The sequence below is a fragment of the Tenrec ecaudatus genome, chromosome 8 (genome assembly GCF_050624435.1).
Source record: "Tenrec ecaudatus isolate mTenEca1 chromosome 8, mTenEca1.hap1, whole genome shotgun sequence".
NCBI classification, from domain to species: domain Eukaryota; kingdom Metazoa; phylum Chordata; class Mammalia; order Afrosoricida; family Tenrecidae; genus Tenrec; species Tenrec ecaudatus.
In genome coordinates, this window is record NC_134537.1 from 35,053,420 (window position 1) to 35,074,890 (window position 21,471).

The 21,471-nt window shown below is 39.0% G+C and overlaps 1 protein-coding gene across 1 annotated transcript in view; it reads right to left on the minus strand.

The window, feature by feature from the left end:
• The window catches only part of FGF12 (fibroblast growth factor 12), a 288,260-nt gene that overhangs the window by 184,326 nt on the left and 82,463 nt on the right, over nucleotides 1-21,471 (minus strand). Inside the window, exon 3 of the mRNA XM_075556215.1 lies at nucleotides 8,427-8,530. Within this exon, the coding sequence (XP_075412330.1) occupies nucleotides 8,427-8,530 (104 nt within the window). The remainder of the gene's footprint in view (nucleotides 1-8,426; nucleotides 8,531-21,471) is intronic.

The following is a 21,471-nucleotide window of genomic DNA, read 5'->3' on the forward strand; positions in this document are numbered from 1 at the left end:
TAAGACCTAGATGCAAGATCTGGTTCTACTATTTAGTAAGATGGATTTAAGTCAACAAATCTCGCTAAGCCTCGGGTTTTTATACAATCCAGCATTCCATACCTGCCCTTCCTTAAGGAGTTGTTGTTAAAACAAAATATAAATCCAAAATCTTTTCTGAAACAACAGCAACCAAACAAGTTATATTATTCTTACCAACACATTTGCTAATGAATTGTTATAGCTCCTCACCAGACAACTCATAGGAACACCACTTATTCACTAGAAAACATAGATTGGTCTAAGAACTCACAATCACTGACTTATAGTTTAAATTTATATTTGCATTATAAGGGCTAAGGGAGTGTAAAACAATAAAAATTTGTGTTCCTATATTTAATATTATTCTTTCTCTCAACTGGAAACAGTATCTCAATATTACATTGATTTACATAGTACAGATGTTGGAAATGATCACCATAAGTCCAGGGCATTGCTAATACATTGAGCATAAAAAGTAAGGAAGCATGGTTTTGGTCAGAATAAGAAACATTAAAAAAATCATTTTAATTATTATAAATCATTGAAATTCCAGTGGTAATAGTGCTGAAAATAGGAAATGTCTCATTTAAAAATACTTCTTAAGGTTTATTTTATACACTGTTTTTAGGTTAGTTATAAGTTCTAAACATTTTTTCATATTATTCAAATTAAACTATTTTAAGTGTTAAATTCTATGGGAGGTGTGTTGCCTAAATCATAAAATTTTGCTTTTATTTCCTAATCAATAGTATGGGATATAATTCTCACATCATTTCTTCTACCACTGTCTGCTTACCAGCTGGAATTAGAATAGAAATAACAGGCAGGAGTAGGGGTAGGGGTTGGATGGGAAAGAGAACAGAGACAGGGGAGTACGGTGGTTGAACAGGGCATTCACTTCAACAGGTAATTCCTGAAGAAGACACAGCCCTCACATTTCATAACCCCTTGCATAAAACATGTGATAAGTTTTCAATAAATCTATCTTCAAAGACTTGCAGGTTTATTGAAAATTGACTTTAAGAGCAGAACAACATTGGTGCAGTGAATGGTTTGGGCACCAATAAAGATTTGACCATTGGAAGCTTTTTAAAATCTGTCCCGTTTTATTAAATTTGTAAAATCAAAATTGATGGCACTTTGGGTTATATGTTGTGCTGATAACCGCAAGGGTGGCAGTTCAAACTCACCAGCCTCTCCTTTGGAGAAGGATGAGGGAGGCTCTCCTTTAGTAAATATGTGTAGGTTTGGAAATTCCAGAGGTCATGTCTACTCTGTCCTTTGGGGTCACCATGAGTCAGAATCAATTTGATGGCCACAGCTTTGGTTTTGGATTTTCAGAGTAGAAAACTCTTTCCATTTCAACAAGATTTCATTCAGAACTGTGCTTTACCAGAGAATGTGCTGATGCTGTAGTTGGGAGTAATATGGGGTCCAGGTGACGAAGATGAATATGATATAATTCTTGCCAATCACCCAAATTATAATTCAAGGGCCGTGCAAATAAAGCACAAATTCAGCCCTAGCCTGAAAATCAAAAGGTTGGTAGTTTGACCCACAATTCTTCAAGAGAAAGATGAGGGGCAGCCTGTTTTTATAAAGACTTAAGGTGTCAGAAAGCCTATGGAACAGTTCAAAAGGAACAGAAAGAGGGCCTAGGTTGTCAAGGATTGGATCGTGCTTGGATCTGCCATCAGTGCTCCTGTAAGCAGCAGTCAAAAGATCACACATTGGGTAAACCTGCTGCAAGAACTCTTTAAAGTGTTGAAAGGCAAGGATGTTACTTTAAGGATTGAGGTGCACCTGAGCCAAGCTACGCCATTTTCATTTGCCTCGTGTGCATGTGAAAGTTGAATATGGAAGACCAAGAAGAACTGATACATTTGAAATTTGATACAGGCAAAGAACATTGAAGGCACCATAGACTGCCAAAGAACAGCCAAGCCTGTAGTGGAAGAGGTACAGAAAGAGTGCCCCTAAGAAGCAAGCATGGTGACACCTTGTCTCACATCCTTTGGACATGTTATCAGGAGAGAGCAGTCCCTAGAGAAGGACATCATGCTTGGACTAGTGAGGGGCGGGGGAGTGGAAAGCCCTCGATACATGGATGGACACCGTGACTGCAAAGGGCTCAATCATAACCACAATTGTGAAGAACGGTGCGGGACCAGGCAGTGGTTCATTCTGCTGAATGAAAAGTCACTGAGGTGGACCTGGCTCGATGGCACCTAAGCAACCAGAACAACAATGGACCAGTTCTCTCCTACCCTACAGGGCTGCCATGAATCAGAACTGACTCATGGCTATGCGTTTGTTTTGATTTTTGGAAGTATGCAATTATCATTGAATATGGACAACAAAGAGAGGTGGTTTATCAGCTAATATTTTAGCTTAGCTATAAGATGAGTTAGAGAACCGATCAAGGAAAGTGCTAATGGTTTCAGATTTGTCAATACTTTGACCCATTTACATATTTTATTATATATATCATACATGATAATTGTCTGAAATAGTCTATCACCTATTTTCCCAGCAGAATTTTAAAATATTCTGGTTTCATGTTTTATTACAAAAGATAAATATCTGGGATTATTTTATGCACACAGGATCTGTTTAAAAGACGTAAGTATAAGAAGATACCAATTTGCATACATTTATAAAGAAGAGTAGAAAGTGACAGTGCGTTTGGAGCTCACCCTCGGTGCTTCCCTCCCTCCTGCACAGATGCACAAAGAGCCTTTAAGCACTGTGATAAGTTGAGAACATTGCAAGAGGTTCTACAAGCTTTTTAAAAAACGAGTCTAGCGCCAAGAGAAGGAAGCATCAAAGGATAGGATGTTCCGAGTCATTTAGAACTAGTAAATAACCAGCAAAAAAAAATTAAGGGAACTATCTTGAAGAGAAGAAGGTAAAACTTGAAGGAAAATCTGTCTCAACAGATGTGATACCAAAGTAGTATTTCCTGAGCTATTGTGGAAGGTGTTCAGGAACAGAAGTTGTTCGCATCCACCCCTAACATAGAGCTGAGGGCAAACAGCTCTCAGAAAATCAGAGAGAAGGTCAGAGAAGCAGCAACGTGCCTTTAGAACAAATGTAAAAATGCATGAAAACTCCAGATCTCAAAGCAAGCGCCAGCACCGTCAGGGCCTGAGACAGAAATACAGGACGGAGCTAATTGCTTCTCTGCAATTGGCTAATACAGCGTATTCCAGATGACCAGAGGAAGAACTGAGTCAATGGGACTTGCCATAACAATATGGAGAAGTGGTGACAAGAGGAAAGCCGTGGTGAGATTGATGGGCAGTGGTTGCAGCAATGGGCGCAGGCAGAGGAACGGTTGTGAGGACAGTGCGGGGCTGGGCATGGTTTCCCTCTGCTGTGCACGGGGTCACTGAGGGTTGGAACCGCGTCGATGGCACTTAACCAACAATATACAAATATTAAAGTAATCAAAATAAAAAATTAAGCCTGCTGCTATAGAGTTCCTGATTTTTGACTCATAGTGACCCTATAGGGCAGAGAAGAACTAATGCATGGCGCTTCCAGAAGCCCTCTTGGTGTAGTGGTTAGGCATTGCATTGCTAATCACAAAGTCAGGGTGAGCGGTTCGAAACCACCAGTCTCTTTGAGGGCAAAAGACAAGGCTTTCTATTTCCCGAAAGAGTTACAGTCTTGGAAACCCACAGGGGCAGCTCTATCCTTCCCTACAGAATCTCTGTGAGCTGGAATTGACTTAATGGCAGTGAGCTTGGTTTCTTTTGGAGAATCTTTATGGAGGCAGACTGCTTTATCTCTTTTTGGCTGAGTGGTTGATGGGTTCCAACTGATGACATTTCCATTAGCACAGAACTGTTTAAATCATTTCAGCACCAGAGAGCTCCTTTAGGAAATTTAGGAATTAATAAAACAAATTCTCTACTTTACAGATAAGAAAACTGGCATTTAAATGAGGGGGAAATGTGTTCAAAATTAAAACTTGCTCGATAAATAAATGACAAGCAGCCAGTAAGGAAAAATATAAATCAAGAATGGTAGATATTAAACAGAAACTATTACAGACATTTCAAAAATGAAAATGGTTGAAAACAATTTTAAAATTATAGAGAGCATAAATTCTAGAATAGCTAAATTTGAAACTGAACAATATGTTGTGTAGTATCTTTAAAACAATGGACCAGACATAGTATGATAAAATTAGAGGTAAAATTTTCTAGAATTAAGAAAGATTCTTTCGTTAAATACACTTTCTTAATCTCTAGCAAATAGATTAATTCACACTGAGGCATTATTGTGAAGATACATAAAATAAAATACGAGGGGGGAAAAAGTCTTAGATATTTCCATAGGGAAGACTGCCTAAAAAAGAGAGACAATTATACTGACAATAAAAATTAAACATCTGTTCAATAAAAGAAATCAGAGAGCTATGGGATATTTTTTAAAACCTTAGGAAATATTGGTCAAGTGAGAATGTCTTAACTATCCGAGCTGTAATTCATGAGTGAAAGTGAAAAGAAGGGATTATCATGAATAATAAGACTGAGCAAATTCATTACTGATCGTCCTTAACACACATAAACATACACACAGGATAACGAGTGATGCTGTTAAGAAGAAAATTCAGGACAAAGATTGAAACACATACGCACACCAAAATTAAAATCACAGCATGCATATTTAAAATCTGGGTACATTTAATTGGTATCTGAAAACAAGAACTAGTGGTGTATACAATTACAGAAAAAAGTAGACCTAGTCAAATTGGTGAGAAGGGTGGTGACGTTTATGAGATAAGAAAATGTGCTCAGGGCTGTTCAAACAGAAATTGAATATTTAGAAAATAATGATGGTAACCTATGTACAAATGTGCTTACTACGATTCATGTCTGGATTGCTATCAGAGCTGGAAGAGCCCCCAATTAAAAGTACTCTTAATTTTAAAAAAAAACGAAATACAGAAACAAAAATTTTTCAGCAAACTGTGTAATTATGTGTGTATAAACTATATGTAGAAGAAGATACAGGATTCTAGAAAGACTCATCAACAAGCTGCAATATACAGATGGCAGAACCTTGCTTGTGGGATATGAGGACAAGCAGACAATGATGAACATCTAAAGATGAAGTTCAAAGACTCCAATCTGGCTTTCATCTGAGCACAATGAAGACAAAGATCTTCACAACTGGACTCATAATAACATTATAATAGAAGAATAAATTAAAATTGTCAAGGGTTATACTCTCCTTGGATCAACAATCAATGCTCATGGATGCAGTGGTCGAAAAAAAATCAAACCTGGGCAAGCCTGCTGCAGTGGACCTTTTAAAAAAGTCTTTCAAAGCTTGATATCACTTGATAACTACATTCTGCCTGACTGAGGCCGTGGCTATTTCAGTGACCTCGTCAGCTCTTGAAAACTGGACATTTAAAATAGAAGACCGCGTAATAACCGACACATTAGAATTGTGTTAAAAATTTTTGTAATCTACCATGCAATTTTTTTTTGAAAAACAAACAAATCAATCCTGGAGTAACTACTGCCAGAATACTTCTGAGGAGGAATGCGGATGGACAGACATCAGGAAGGATTAATTACTAGAGATGACACCATTCTTACTTGAAGGTCAGCAAAAAAGGGGGGAACGGCCAATGAAATGGATTAACACAGTGGCTACAAATATCAACAATTTTGAGGATTTTGTTACACATAAGGTTGTTATGAGTTGAACCTGACTGGCAACTAACAACATGTTTTCAAAATCATGGGTAAGTACTACAGAAACACAAATAACCTAAGTTTAAAAACTAGCAGAATATTTTAAAATAATAATATAGGGGTGTGGGGGACTTTAATAATGCTGGAGATAAAATGACAAGAGAAGTTTAAAAGGTAACATGCACAAGTGTAAACACACATACTCATGTGCACACACTATGAAAACTACCATGATAAAACTAAATCCATGTGAAACAATAAACCCAATAAATAACTATATAAATTTAAAATATGCGTGTATAAATTAAACCCACCTACTAAAACTCAGATACTTTTAGAACGGCTCCTGTAGCTCTAGCTGTACACTACCTAAGAGCCGCTCTGTCGGTACTACTTCCTTCTCCTGTCCCTGAGCAAGGGGAGGAGAATCGAAAACAAGGGGAATTAATTTGTAGTTTATATATGAATAGAAATCAGGCAACTGACAGCAGGGATATGACTCCATTTGTGAGTCTCACTTAGATTCTCCGTGTGTTCTTTAGAACCTTTTCAAACTTCTCCAGTGCACGGGGTTGCAATGCAGGTGATAAATGTTTAGGGAAATCTCTAATTTATGCTAATTGCACTCTTCTTGCCCCTAAATTTCAAGATGCATTGACAGTGATGACATACCAGTAGATGTGTCTTCCTGCCCAGCATGTTTGTCTTGGAATGCCCACTGTCCCTCCCTCTCTGGTTATCTGTCATACTTGAGGAAGGACACTGGGCCACAGTGGGTTCATGGAAACTGATCATCGCTGCTAAATTTCAAATGGTACCAAACATAGGTCATACCTGCTATATCTTAGATGTGTTTAAGCCTGGTCTCCCAGAGGCTCACTGCTCCTTGCACACACCTTACTCCTAGCCTTTGTTGATTAACAGTCTTACACTCTTTTAGATGAAATAGAAAATTGCTTTCCAAATTACTTCAAGGCTTAATGCATAAGAAATACATTTCAGGAACTGTTGTGCTGACAGCCTGTTTATACCTTGCCATAAGCTCCCTGCTAAAGAAGACCTCACAGATGAGAAGCATTGTGGGTGTGATTGCAGCAAAGTCTCTCTGAGGTCAGCCCTCTTCAGGCCTTTCGAGAAGTCATGGGGGTTCAATGGCATAAGCATTGGGCTGCTACTCAAAGGCTCCTTTCTGGCTTGAATCAACCAGCCAGTGTCTGCTTCCATGAAGATGTACACCCTATGGAGCCGTGCTCCTTTATCCTATAAGGTTGTGATGAGTTGGAAATCTTTACACAGTCTCTATTTAGAATAAAATATTAGCATTTCCAAAAGAGGTTTAATTTCCAGTCAGGGAACCTGATGCTCTACAACTGTCCCAGAGCTGCTAAAAGGCTCTTGGCTGCATCAAGGCACCCCAAGCACAGGAAATCATCCACATTCTTGATTTCAGACAACTTGGGTTTGAATGAAAAAGTAGATGAACTATCCAGGCCAACAGAACAGATCATTAAGTGGGTGATTATTTTACTGGCTTTACAAAAATGTTCATTCTATTTTTTTTAATTTCTCCACAGCAAAATTCTCTACTTAAAAAGTTCCTAAAACTGCTCCGTATTAGTTCACAGACCCTTTATCTTAACCCTAGTTGTGAACAACAAGGTGAGAGGAAGGTATTTCTGTCTCTGAGAGACTGCCGAGGAATAGCCCGGTCCTCTTCCATTCGTGGAGACACACACGCAAGGTCCTACCCAATTGCCTCCTCCCTCCAGTTCCGTAGTCAGACTTCAGCATTTTCCTTCTTCTTGGACCTCTGAATAACAATTTAAGTCAAGTGATCTTAATTACACAGCTGTTGTAAAATTATAGCATACAAGCTACCCTTTTAAGTATAACAGGGGTTGTACAGACTACATTTCATGGCTTATTCATCACTGATTAAGTCCTGAAATCAATATTATACTAAGATTATCTCTATGTTTTAGTTTTTGTTATACTGAAAAAAACACTTGTGGAATAATTTAGCTCACTGGAATTATCCAAAGCAACAATAATTCATCATTATTTTCCTTATTACATCTAAATGTTAATGACAGTGCAACTAAAAGTCAGATATCCCAGCCACAAACACCTCACTCCTACTCTAAATTGACACGCCTTTGAAATAATCGGTTGCCTGAGAATATGGCATATTGGTGACTACACATGCTTATTAAATACATACCAAAAAGAATGTGTTCTGAAAGATCTTTCTTTTGAAAGCAACAGAGAAGGCTCTAGGGCAGTTTGAAGACTTTCTCTTCCAAAACCAGCTTCTGTACTTGAAAGTGAAGTGAAGGGAGAAAGGAAAAATCCCTCCCGGTTTCACTGACCAAAAGACACAATATGGATGCATGACAAAGGGAATTTTTATTACATGGAGAATTCCTGGCTCTTTCTCATTCAACAGTACATTTGTTTAACATTCCAAATTATAAGACACTCAAAATAATTCTGAAAAACTGGGTAATACTAAGAGTAAGCTTTATTAGTTCAGAAAACAGAAATGATTTCAACCTCCAATTTTCTTCCCTTGAAGAACTGTTACTTCATCATCTTTCAATGCCATGTTAAAAGTGAATGCGTGTGTGTGTGGGCACATACATGTACACATACATACACGTGCACGCACACACAATGCAAGGTACTTACTGAGCTGTAAAGGTAGCCTTCACCATTCATGGCCACATAGAGGCTAGCCTTCACCCCTTGGATGGCCACCACGCGCAGGCCCACAGGAATTAAATTGAAGAGAGCTAGAAGAGCCAAACAAGGGACAGAAAGGAGAAGATCAGTGATGTTATGAACAAAGAAACTGCCTTGTTAATATCACTCTTTCACACTAAACTCTAGCAATTAAAATTGGTGGGAAAAAGAAAGCGAGTGACAAAACTCTAACATTGAGAACTGGCTTCTCGTCTTGGCAGCACCACTGATTACCACTATTTCCCAGAACCCTTCAACACCTGTTTGGCTATCTGTACGAAAGGGATCAGATTAGAGAGTCTCTAAGGCCCTCATCTGTATCTAGAACCCCTGTATCTGTATTGTAGAACCCCTGTTCCACCCAGTGCAATATAAAATATTGTTTTAAACAATTGGTTTTAAGAATTCTCAATGTACCAAACCTATATCTAGCTCTCATTAATAATAGAACATCTCTATAGAACCAGCCAGAACTTCTCCAGTCCTTCCCTTATGGATCTGAGCCCTGTCAGCGCAGAAGACCAAAGCAAAATCCGTAACTCACTGCCAGCAGCCTGGGGCCTGGGCAGCAGGAGAGTTTTTCTCTTGATATTTCACTTTTTACATGTGAAGTGCAGACAGATAAATAAGCAATAGGTGATTGATAGACAGCTTAAACTATAATATGTATATATGAATATATTTGAACATTTTAATTTGGTGAATTTAATCCAAAATTGAAAAGGGGAAATGTTTGTACTATTAAATATCTGGCTTGACCCTAACAGAAAATATTCATCCATCTGTACATCCTCTTGGAGAAGGAATTTTGCACTAAAGGGTAGGCAACTGAGATCATCTTCTATTTCCCTTATAAGAATGAATTTCTATGAATAATATATTCTTATTGCTAATCTAGTAATTGTTTCATAACTGTAGGCATCACAAATTATCACTGCCATTTACTTCAGCCACCTGAGTTAGAAGTTCTTGCTCATCATCTCTCTACAGAAAAAATTCCTCAGTTCTGATCACCTTCTAAGTTTTGACTATAAGATTATGGAAACTTATTCCACAGTTATTCTTAATAAGGAATACCTCTATTTTTTCTGAGCATTTCTCAACCAAAAATAGTCAGCTAAACACATCACAGATGCGCATACATATTAAATGACACAAAACACAGCTTCCATTACCATTCAAATGGTAGTTTTTATAGTAGATCAAACCTTAGAGCAAAATTCCATTCTAGGTGATTGGCATTGGCATTGGACTAACTTCTTTGCCATCCTAAAAGTTATTTTTTTTTCATTTATCATAAAACTTCCAACTGAATCTGAGTAGAAGCTTATGAACTGATTGCTGGCTCCGTTGGAATCGGAACTATGTTTTTGTTCTTATCATGCTCCCAGACTGTCCTTGTGATACTGAAATAACCCAGGAAGGATAAAACCTTAAAGCCTAGTTGGGGAGCAAAAGCTAAAACATATGGAATAATCTGAACAGTGTCTGGTTGAATTCTATAATCAGATGTAATATATGCACTCTCTGTCTCTCTCTCAAACTCACTTCCACTGAGGCTAGGCCAACTCACAGACATCACCAAATGGTCCATAAGAAGGGAGCCATATCAAGATTTGAACAACAATATATGACAGGAAAGTGAGAAAACTTGCACACCACATGATTCTAAACTCAATGGTTTTGAGCCCTACAATTACCCTCTTTTAGTTTTCCCATCTATAAAGAAGGCACAAATTAAAAGAAGGATCAGAGTCATTATCATGTTCTAAAAAATGTTTCAGAAACAGAGACAAATTTTCTAAGTTTGTCATTTGTCATTTATGTCTTATCCCTCTATTTCTCAAAGGCGACCCTAGATGTGAAGCAAAATTGGACATACCACCTCAATCTTATTTAAGGAGTTCACAGTCCATGTCTTGCTTATTGTCTTAAAGATAAAATTTTGGTTTTACATAACTTCATGTTAAAAGCACTCACATGTTCATTTTTATTGTAGTTGATCTGGATAATGCCAAATTTGATAATGGCTTAGGATAAAATGACCAGCCGAAGTTTTAGAAGAGCAACAGGTGTGGAGGGATTGCCCAGCTGAAAATACTGACCAAAGTGTAAGACTCCCTCCTCCCTTTTCTCTTTAAAGTTGAACATGCCCTAATATCTGGTCTCAGTGGCTCCCACAGTACCACATCCCCTTATACACTGCATCTAGACGGGGCTGTGACCTGAGACTCAACCTAAAGCGGTCAGCAGAAGTGACTGTGGAAGATTGAGGAGCCCTTTATTCCTTAACGATAAGTTAAGAATGTTCAGCCCTCCGCTCCATTGCTGCTGGTCCGGGGTGGTGGTGATGTGGTGTCTGTTGGATGAATGATTTCAAACTATGAAAACAAGGACTACTCCCTTAGGCGCACGGGCAGAGAGCTGCAAAGAGTTGGTTCCCTAAGGGCTGCGGGAGCCGTGGCATGCGTCCAGCAATCAATTAACTATGTATGGCTCTTCTGTGAGGCCATGAGCCCTTCTCAGCTCAGTCTGTGGAGCACGGAGGCAGCTCTACTTTTCACCGCTCCAGATGGCCGATGCAGGTGGAGTAAGTGTGGAAGGTACAAGGCACTTGGGCATACAGGTAGCCTCACTGCCAGCACCCCCACCTGCGCTTTTGAAAAGTGCGCTTTATGTTCCGTCTCTTTTATGGACCATTTGTGAAGAAAGGCAAAGGTGAAACTAGCCTTCGGTGTGTGCTTGGTAGCAACCGGGGAAAACTCAGCGTGGGGCTGCCAAGCTCCTTCGCAGGGAACTGCCTCCGCCTCTCAGCATCACGCAGTCAAACCTCTGCCTTGTGTCCGAGAGCACTGCAGATGGCTGATATTTTAAGTTTTCTGTGTCCTTTGGGGCAATTTAGGGGCTGTTTTTTTTATTCTGGGAACACTCATACAGTGTGAAATATAGATGAATAATAATTGCTTCTCGGCTTTACCCTATTTCGGGGTGGAAGGTTCCAAAGGAACTCTGCTTTCAGATAGCAGGAAAGCCTGCGTTGCAAAGAGCAGCTGGGAAACATCAAGTTCAATGGCAATGCTTGAGAGGAACAGTAATTAAATCCAAAATCATGCATAATGTCTTTGTAGAGTGAAGATTTCCCAGGATAACAGCTAAGAATGCTAGTTCATTTCGGTAACAAGAAAGAACAAAAGCCAAGCTGGAACGCTCCCTCTGTGAGAAATAAGCCTAGGCAAGGGGAAGGAAACACTTGCGAAAGTTTCATAGGAACCATAAGCTGAGAAATAATTTTGGATGCTTTGCTTTGGAAGGCTTAACAAACAACGAAAACACAGCTACCCTGTAGGACAGCAGAGAACAGCCCATCGTGTTCAAGGTTGAAAACGGCGTGGGGGAGGCCATATCTCACGCTGCCGTGAGACACAGTCAGGCTAGCCTGCACCCAAGTTTTCTTTGCTGATTCTGACATTAACCATTCCTCCCACAGCATTCTATATCTAAGCTGGATTCAACAATTCATGGCAATGGCTACACACAACTTCTAGACAATATCACAATTAAGGGATTTATTAGGGACGCTACCAGGTTAGCGCAAGTCGGAATTCGCAATCTATCAGGATACCATCATTGGCTTACAGCAGCGCCTCTCCTCAGCCAGAAGCCAAGTGTCTCTCTGGCCCTCAGCCTCTGCACTGTCCCACCAGGGCTCCTTAACCCACATATCGTACCTTAGAAGACTTGTACTGTTTCCTTAATTCAGAAGGTATTTGTATTGCCCATGCATATTTATTGACCATTTACTACATTCCAAACATTGTGCTCAGGCTAGGAAAATAGTAATAAACCTAGTAGACACAAGCCCTGGGGCATATCCCACCAACAGCACTCCTTTCTGAAGGCCGCTTCCTCTATTCTGTCCTACGATCGGAAAGTACTGGACACTTTTATTTTTCATTCTCAGTGCCTAGCATGGCATCTGGGTCTTAGAAGTTGCGACACAATCTTCCCTGAATAAATACATGATGAGCTCTTGTTTCTCTTTAAGGTGACTTATTCAGAGTTTTTCTAGGTCATATTTCCATAATTAAAGACTTAAGAAAAATGAAGATAATATTCACCATGCAGAATCAACACAACACATAATTCAAATATGAAATCGGAAGAAAAAGCCAGAAAACCTTCATGGTGAAAACATCTTGCATGGAGCTGGGATGTGTGGAGAAAGGGCTGAAAGAATGAAGTGGATAAAAAGTCTGTTACAACATAGACGTCTTATTAAATTGTACTGGATCATGGGTGCGGGGGAGGCTCTTAGTAAAAGTACTATGGTCTTCTTCCTGTCATTTGCTCTCTCTCTACCATCTATACCCGATTGATTCCCGGGCAAGGGGTCACAATCCACCTAAAGCATATCAGAAAGCACTCAGTTATAATCAATGAAGTTGCAAAGAAGAAAGAAAGGTAAAAAGAATAGCAAAAAATATGACAAATTCAATGTTATAAGCTGTAAATCTAAACCATTCCTGTAACTTCCAAAGATAGAATCCATATTGATTGTAATGATGAAAAGATTTATATCATAAAATGGTGCAGTTGAAAGGTAACATTCATTGGTTAATTTGATAGCATGGACAATGATAAAATGGGTCATGTTTTATGACCCATTCGTAACCTGAGTAAATTTTTAGATAATAAGAAAAATGAGGATATTTTGGTTGTTAAAATGTCTGATTATCTTGATAATTCAGCACCATTTCCCTAATATCAATCACTTCAAAATGCCCTGAAAGTTATATTTTGCTAAAGTGTGAAAAACATTATATCTTACAAATCTTAACATGAAACATAAATTGGTATGAGGTAATTTTTCCCTATAAGCTTAGTTTCTTGCAATAATGCATGCAAGTGTTCTATTTTTAATAATATTTCAAACCTGCTCAATTGTTGTTTCCTTATTCATAAAATTCTTATATCTTTTTGGCACTTACTAAGGTCAATCTTTTCCACTTCCCTCTTCGCAACAGGAAAATATATTCCCTGTTGAGTATTTATCAACTGAGCTTTTAAATCCTCCAGTTCAGGAATCGTTACACAATGATTACCTGTTCTCCATTCTGTATCATTCTACACAGCATTTGTCATATTACCTTTCATATTTATTATTTTATTGAGTCTCCTCACTAACTAGGAAGCTTATAATAATAAGAAATATGTCATATTTTTAACCCACAAGAATACAGAAGCCAAAACAATTGTAGTTATTGAATACAAAACAGTATTTCCTACAGAGATGAATGGACAAGTATGATTTTCCCACAATGTTTTTTTTAAGTTTTTAAGTCAAGTAATAAAGGTTTGCTTTGAACTTTAGTTCCCAGGATATAACATTAGGTACCAAGTCCTAATTCTAAAATTAATTATCTTTGTAATCTTACTGACTTGAAGTACGTCAACCTCTCTGAGCCTCAATTTCTTGGTTTGAAATGCTTCCATGAGTTTTGTGAACATCAACTAAAATAATAATTTAAAAAATATTTTAACAAAACAGTGAAGTCAAGGGCCATTATTTATCTTGATGGGTTATACTTCCAAATCTGGATCTCTTATAATGTAGCGTGGAGTGGGAGGGTGACCATTATATGATTATTTCACAAGGGAAGCTTAAGCATTCATGGAAGAAAGTAGCAAGTTATTTCTGTCTATAACAAAGACTGGGAAGGCATACCCAGCTATTCTTTTGCAAGACAAAAGAGCTGAACAATGTAAAAGGAGTCCTGGAGGCATAGGCGTGAAGTGCTCAGCTGATAACCAGAAAGTTGTCCATTTAAACCCACCAGCCAACTTACAGGAAAAAGATGTGAGAGTCAGCCTTAGGAAAGATTCCAGCCTTGAGAACCTTCCAGCGCAATGCTTGTCTGGGCCAGACGGTCACTGTTACTCTGAAACGACTCGAGTCCCATTAGGTTTGGCTTGGGTTTGTAAGCAAGGTAAAAATATACACACTTGAGGCTATGTGAAAATCAGTGCTTTCAGTCTTATGCCCTATTTTGCACAGAATCTGATGGGTCATATAATCCAATTTACTGATTGATTTTCCCCCACTGAATGTGTTGTCTTAGGGAACTGATTACTGGTTGAGGGCTTAGAGACTCCATTTTGCTTTTAGGTCCTGACTGACAGCAAACATTGTGGATTTTCGGCGCAATGGAAATGAGCACCATAATCATCCCTTTCTTTGACAGAAGCTAGTGAAAATATTAACCTTGGCTCAGAGGAAAACCCAGCCACTGGCTTTTCATCCTGATGACACCTCTCAAGCTCTGTTAGGTTACTCCACGGACATTCAAAAAGTTGCATAATTAACAGGTAGATTCAGTGTGATTGTTTAATTTCTTTTAAGGTGAAAAATTGAGTATATCACTACCAATAATGAAAGCAAATTCCTACCATCACTGCTCCTCCGCAGCCAGTGTGTCTTAACAGGAGACAACCTCACGCCCATTTGAAGAAGCCAGTGAACAACAGCACAGGCGCCAGTCCATAAGAACTATGGGCCAAACCATCCTCCAAGAATCCACTGGCTCTTTTGAAGCTTTCAGATTTGCATCTTCCTCAGAAGGACCATCAAACACTATTCTGCCAAAATTGGTACTCTGGCCTGTTAGGTCTACTTATTAACTCTGCACATAGACCCAACTCAGTGCACTGCGCACGTATAACACAGGGTTGAAAAAACAAACAAACACACACACAGCATCCCTGCGAACGTGATGGCCAAACCCTGACAGAAAGTTAGCTCCATTGATCTACTAAATAGCCATCCTTCACAGAGAAGGAAATTGAAGCCCAGCAATGTAGTGCAGAGAATCATAGGCTGCCAGGGAAAGAGGTCCCTCTCTGCGCAGGATAGCTAACTGCACTACCTGAAGTTCCAATACGTCAACTGCTCCCCAGAAGGAAGATGAGGCTGTCTGCTCTGTAAAGATGTGTTGTTGTTGTTGTTGCTAGGTGTCATTGAGTAGGTTCTGACCCAGAGTGACAAAACACTGCCTGGTCCTGGGCCATTCTCACAATGATTCCTGTGCTTGAGCCCTTTATTGCTGCCACTGCTCCAATCCATCTTGTCCAGGGACTTCCTCTCTTTTGCTGCCCGTCTACTTAACCAATGATGTCCTTCCCCAGGGACTGGTCTTAACTGATAGTATGTTTAAAGTATGTGAGATGAAGTCTTGTCATCCCTGCCTCTATGGAGAACTCTGGCCATACTTGTTCCAAGATGGATTTATTTGACTTTTTGGCAGCCCAAGGGTACTTTACTGTTCTTCACCAGCAGCACAATTCAAATGCATCTATTTTTTTCCCTAAAGATGTACAGGCTCAGAAACCCCAGGGAATAGTTCCCCTCTGTCCTATGAGAGAGATATGAGTTGCAATCAGCAATGTTGACAGTGGGTTTCATATTTTTGTTTGTTTAGTTGAGTTTATTCTCTTCCACCTTAAAATCTCTCCCTCAGTTTCTACTATAATTCCTTGTTGGAGCTACTTCTTAATGACAACACTGTAATTGCTCAGGTATCTTTCATTGGTTCCCTATTTCTTATCATAGCAGCGGGATTCAAAGAGTTCACAGAAAAATTCTCGTATCTTTTCATTCCATTTTTCCATGAACTTTTGGCAGCTCCCATGTAGAGTCCCAGCTAAGGCATTCACAATAACAGCCCTGTGATACCTCCTTCACCCAAGCTGGTCAGCTCAGTTCCCTCCCTCAAGGCAGGAACTTTCTCCACCAGAGAATATTATTTTGGCTCCTTATCTGAAACACAATTCTTCTAAAATTCCTCAAAATTATGTGTAAAAACCACCTTCGCTGAGTCCCCTGGTGTTTAGGGCTCTCTTCCATCTGTAAACACTGGTGAGTCTTCTAATCACCTGGAAGTACAGAGCCACCTCCCACTGTCAGCTTTGGTTTTACACAGTTGCCTAGCCTGTTCTGTTGCTCTGGAAGGAACGTTAGAAGGAAAGACTTATATTCGATTTATCTTTTCATGCAATAAATAGAACACAGTAGTCTTCAACACGTTAGTGTTCATGAAAAGGAAGCATGCCTATGGCAGGCATATGTGGGATTCCAGGGAGGTTGCTGTTTCTGTCTGGAAGAGCACTTTAGCCAGACATTCGAGGTTGTGCAGCAGTAAACAGTGCAAATATTCAGTGCTGTGTGTTATGGATACAGAAGAGAAAATGCGTGCCATCTCCAACTCAAGGAATTTACAATAAAATACCAAGACACATTCCATAAAAGAACAGCAACGATGCTTGTTGACCTTCAAAATAAATGTCACATTGTATAATTACAACCCAAATTTTGAAAATGAACATTTTGAGTTTAAACTTTAGGAAATTGAAAAACTTTAAAATTTCGAGTTATCCAAAGATAATTTCATTCACTAACTTTGCTCAATATTGCAATTCCCTGGGGATTTTTTTAAATCTGATGCCCAGGTCACCTACATCAATTAAATCAGGATCCATTGTGATTAAACCTTACTCACGCACCAAGTCAACTGTGACTCACAATGACCCTAATAGGATTTCTGAGGCTATAAACCTTCATGTGAGCAGATAACCTCCAACCCCAACTCATCGGTCCAGACAGCCCTAGCTTTATTTGGAAGGCAGTTACAAATTTTGTGGGGTGCTGAGGCTTGCTAGTCAGTGGACATACCTGTGACTATAGGTGTGGACACCATTGGTGCCCCTTGGAACTGGTTGGGAAGGCTGAACCCCAGACCTCCTGAATCAGAATCCACAAATGAAAAAGATCCTTGAAGAGCACTAAAAGTTTAAGAAGTACTATTTTAGAGCAGTAGTTTTCAAAGTATGATGTTATGAACATGTTAGGAGAGCAAACTTATGTTTGAAATTCAATAATTCTTTAGGATAATGAAACTGCCGGTTCCAAGAGTATTTTATGAATTTTTATATTTTATTAAACACAAGTTATTGAGCCTCCTTCTAAAACTATTGAATCAGATTCTGTGCATAGTTGCCAACAATCAACATTTTAATAAACCCTCCAGATCTCAAGATGAAAAAACTCAAGATATGAGTTCTAATACTGAAGCAGTCCGTAGACAAAATATTACAAGAAGTAGGAGACATCTAAGTAACATGGAAGGAATACACAAAGTCATTGTACCAAAATGAACCAGTGAATGCTCAACCATTTGTATATTATCAAGAAATGATTTTATAGAAAGAATAAGTTCAAGCTGCACTGAAGGCATCAATGAGAAAAATAAGCTCAAGAAATTCACAATACCAACTGAAATATTTCATCTAATTGGTGTAGCACTGGAGCTGCTCATTCACCAATGCCAAGAGATTTGAAGCAGTGGTACCAAGCCAATCGACTAGATGGCATCCATGTTTTTGTCTATTGCAAAAAAATGTAACCCAAAACAAAGCAAAAAAAGAAAAAGCCCAACAATCCAACAATATCATTAATGTCACCTATAAGAACAAAGATGCTAAAGATATTTTTTTAAACCAGTTACATTGGTACATAAACAGTTTTTGTGCAATCCATTCCGTGGTTCTAAAGAAATTCAAGCCAGAGTCAGAAGAGGGCAAGACATGAATGGTATCATCCCTGACATTAGATGGATCTTGGCTTAAAAGCAGAGAACTGTTTAATTGTGTTATCAACTATGCAAAAGAATTCCATGTGATCCTCAAAACAAACCATGGATGACATTTAGAACATGGGAATTCCAGAGCACTTGTTGGTGCTCATGTGGAATCTGCACATTGGTCAAGAAGCAGTTCCTCAAATAGAACAAGGGGATGCTGGATGTTTGAAAAGAAGGCAAAGTGTGTGTAAGAGTTGTGACCATTCACCATACTTATTCAATCTGTTTCAGAGCACGTGATACAAGAACTGTTACTGTATGAAAATAATACTGTATCAGAATTAGAGAAATCTCAGAAACAACCTATGATATAAAGAAGACTCAACCTTGTATGCTGAAAGAAAGCTTGAAGTACCAATTGACGAAGCTCAAATATTACAGGCTTTGATATGAATTGCTCCTCAATGTAAGGAAGGCAAAAAGCCTCACATATGGACTGAAAACAGGTGATTAAAGCTAGAAAAAAATTGAAGTTGTCAAGGATTTAATTTTATTTGGATCCTTAATCAATGATTATGGAAGCATCGATCAAGAAACCAAATAATGTATTATATTGGGTAAATATGATACAAAAGGCCTCTTTACAATGTTAAGATGCAAAGATGTTATTTTCAATACTAAAGTGTACTTCACCCAAATATGCACGTCAAAGCTAAACAATGAATACGGGAAATGAGAGAAGAATTGATGCATCTGAATTAAGACAATGACAGAAAATATTGACTGTACTATGGACTACCAGAAGAACAAAGGAATCAGTCTTGGAAGAAGTACAGATGAAATGCTCTTTAAAAGGAATGATGGTCTGCCTTCTTACATACTTTGGATATGTTCTCAGGAGGGACTCTGTTGTCATGCTTAGTCAGCAAAAAAGAGGAAGCCCCTCCACACGAGGCATTGCGTGGTGGTTGCAACAATGGATGCAAACGTGATATCTGTGAGGACTGGACAGTGTTTTGTTCTTTTGTGCATTGGGCCACAATAAATTATAGATGACTCCATGCACCTAGACTTAAAAATAACAACTACATGATTTGAATGTATATGAAACTATCAGACACAATCTAAAATAAGTCACTGAGCTTACACAGGAATCACCTGTTTTAAAAGAATACCAATACCTGGATTACAGCCTCAGTGATTCTTCTGGCAGCACCAGGACACCAGGATATTCTAGTTACCCAGGTAATTCTAAGTTAAAAAAATATTTTATAGGCATTGTTATAAAGAATATAAGCATATCAAATTTTTCTCTGTCTTAGCAGGATATTGCCTGTTGATGAGTGCCATGTCCAGAGAATAAACCATTTGTACCTCAGTTCACTCCAACCCTTCAGATGGAAAGCCCAAATGCAATAGGGCTTAAAGCTCACCAAATCAGTCTGATCCAATTTCTTCTGAAGATGCTAAGGCTGGGCGTCAAAGAGGGCTGGAACTGCATGTATGGGTCATACAAAGGCCTTCTATACAAACCTTTAAATTTCTGCCCATGTCCCACATTTCCCTTTAGTCTATCTTGATCATTAGTGTATACTGCTCCCCATTATTTCCATAGCAAAATGGGGTTAGCAAGAAGGTTGAAAATATCATGCACCGCCAGAAGAACAAGAAAATCTATCTTGAAAGAAGTCCAACCAGAATGCTCTTTAGAACCAAGGATGGTGAGATTTGGTCTCATATACTTTTACCAGAGACCAGTCCCTGGATAAGCGCATCATGCCCGGTGAAGTAGAGGGCCACCAATCAAGAGGAAGTCTCTCTATGAATTGGATTAACACAGTGGCTGCAATGATGGGCGTGGCCATAATAATGATTGTGAGGATGGTGCAGGACCGAGTATTGTTTCATTATATTGTGCATCAGGTCATTGTGAGTCCTAACCAACTTTACAACTATCAATCATTATCTAATAGCAGCAAAGATTGATCTTGGAAGGAGATCAAGGATTGCAAGTTCAAGCTGCAGTACTGAAAAGCTGTTCAAGTAATGAAAAAGCAAGGATGTAACTTTAAGGACTAAGGTGAACTTGACCCAAGCCATGGTATTATCAATTGCCTCATATGCATAATAAAATTGTACAATGAATAAAGAAGACAAGAAAAATTGATGCATTTGGCTTGTGGTGATGGCGAGGAATATTGAAAGTACTATGGACTGCTAAAGGACAAACCAATCTGCCTTGAAAACATTAGTACCTAAATGCTTCCTCCCCGCCCACCCACCACTATCATGATCCAAATTCTACCTTGCAGGTCTGGCTAATCAGAGGGTATACACTGGTACAAATAGGAACTAGACACACAGGGAATCCAGGGAGGATAATACATTCAGGGCCAGAGGTGTGAGTGGCGACACTGGGAAGGTGGAGTGAGAGTAGGTTTGAAAGAGGGAACCGATTACAAGGATGTACGTGTGACCTCCTCCCTGGGGGACACGGACAACAGAAAAGTGGGTGAAGGGGGACATCAGACAGGGCAAGATATGAAAAAATAATAATTTATAAATTATCAAGAGTTCATGAGGGAGGGGGGAGCGGGAAGGGAAGGAGGAAATGAGGACCTGATGCCAGGGGCTTAAGTGGAGAGCAGATGTTTTGAGAATGATGAGGACAATGAGTGTACAGAGGTGCTTTACACAATTGATATATGTATGAATTGTGATAAAAGTTGTATGAGCCCCTAATAAAATGATTTAAAAAAAGAAAGTAAATGTTGAGAAAATTATGATGGCAACACATGTACAAATATGCTTAGAACAATTGACATGTGGAATGTTATAGAGCTGTAAGAGCCCCCAATAAAATGATTAAAAAACAAAACAAAAACACACAACATTATGGTCAAAGCGCTCCTTAGAGGCTAGGATGGCAAGACATTATCTTACTTACTTTGGCTATGTTGTCAGAGGAGACTAGTCCCTGGAGAAGGACGTCATGCTTGGTAAGGTAGCTAGCAAAAGTTAGGAAGGCCCTCGAGGAGATAGTCTGACACGGTAGCTGCAACAGTGGGCTCAGGTACAGCAACAATGGTGGGGAAGGTGCAGGACTGGGCAATGTTTCATCCTGCGGTGCATTAGGTTGCTACAGGTCAAAAGGGACTAGATGGCACCTAACTATATTGCCAGAGCTCTTCCTTCCATGAGAAGACAATTGATGTTGTCACCTCAAGACTTTATATATGAGTCGCATGTTGCAGAAGAGAAACTATGACATCAAAGTGCTGGGTAAATTCCCCAAGTTTTTATGTAAGTTAAAAGGAAAACATTATCTATGACTCTTTCTAAAATGTACCAAACCACCT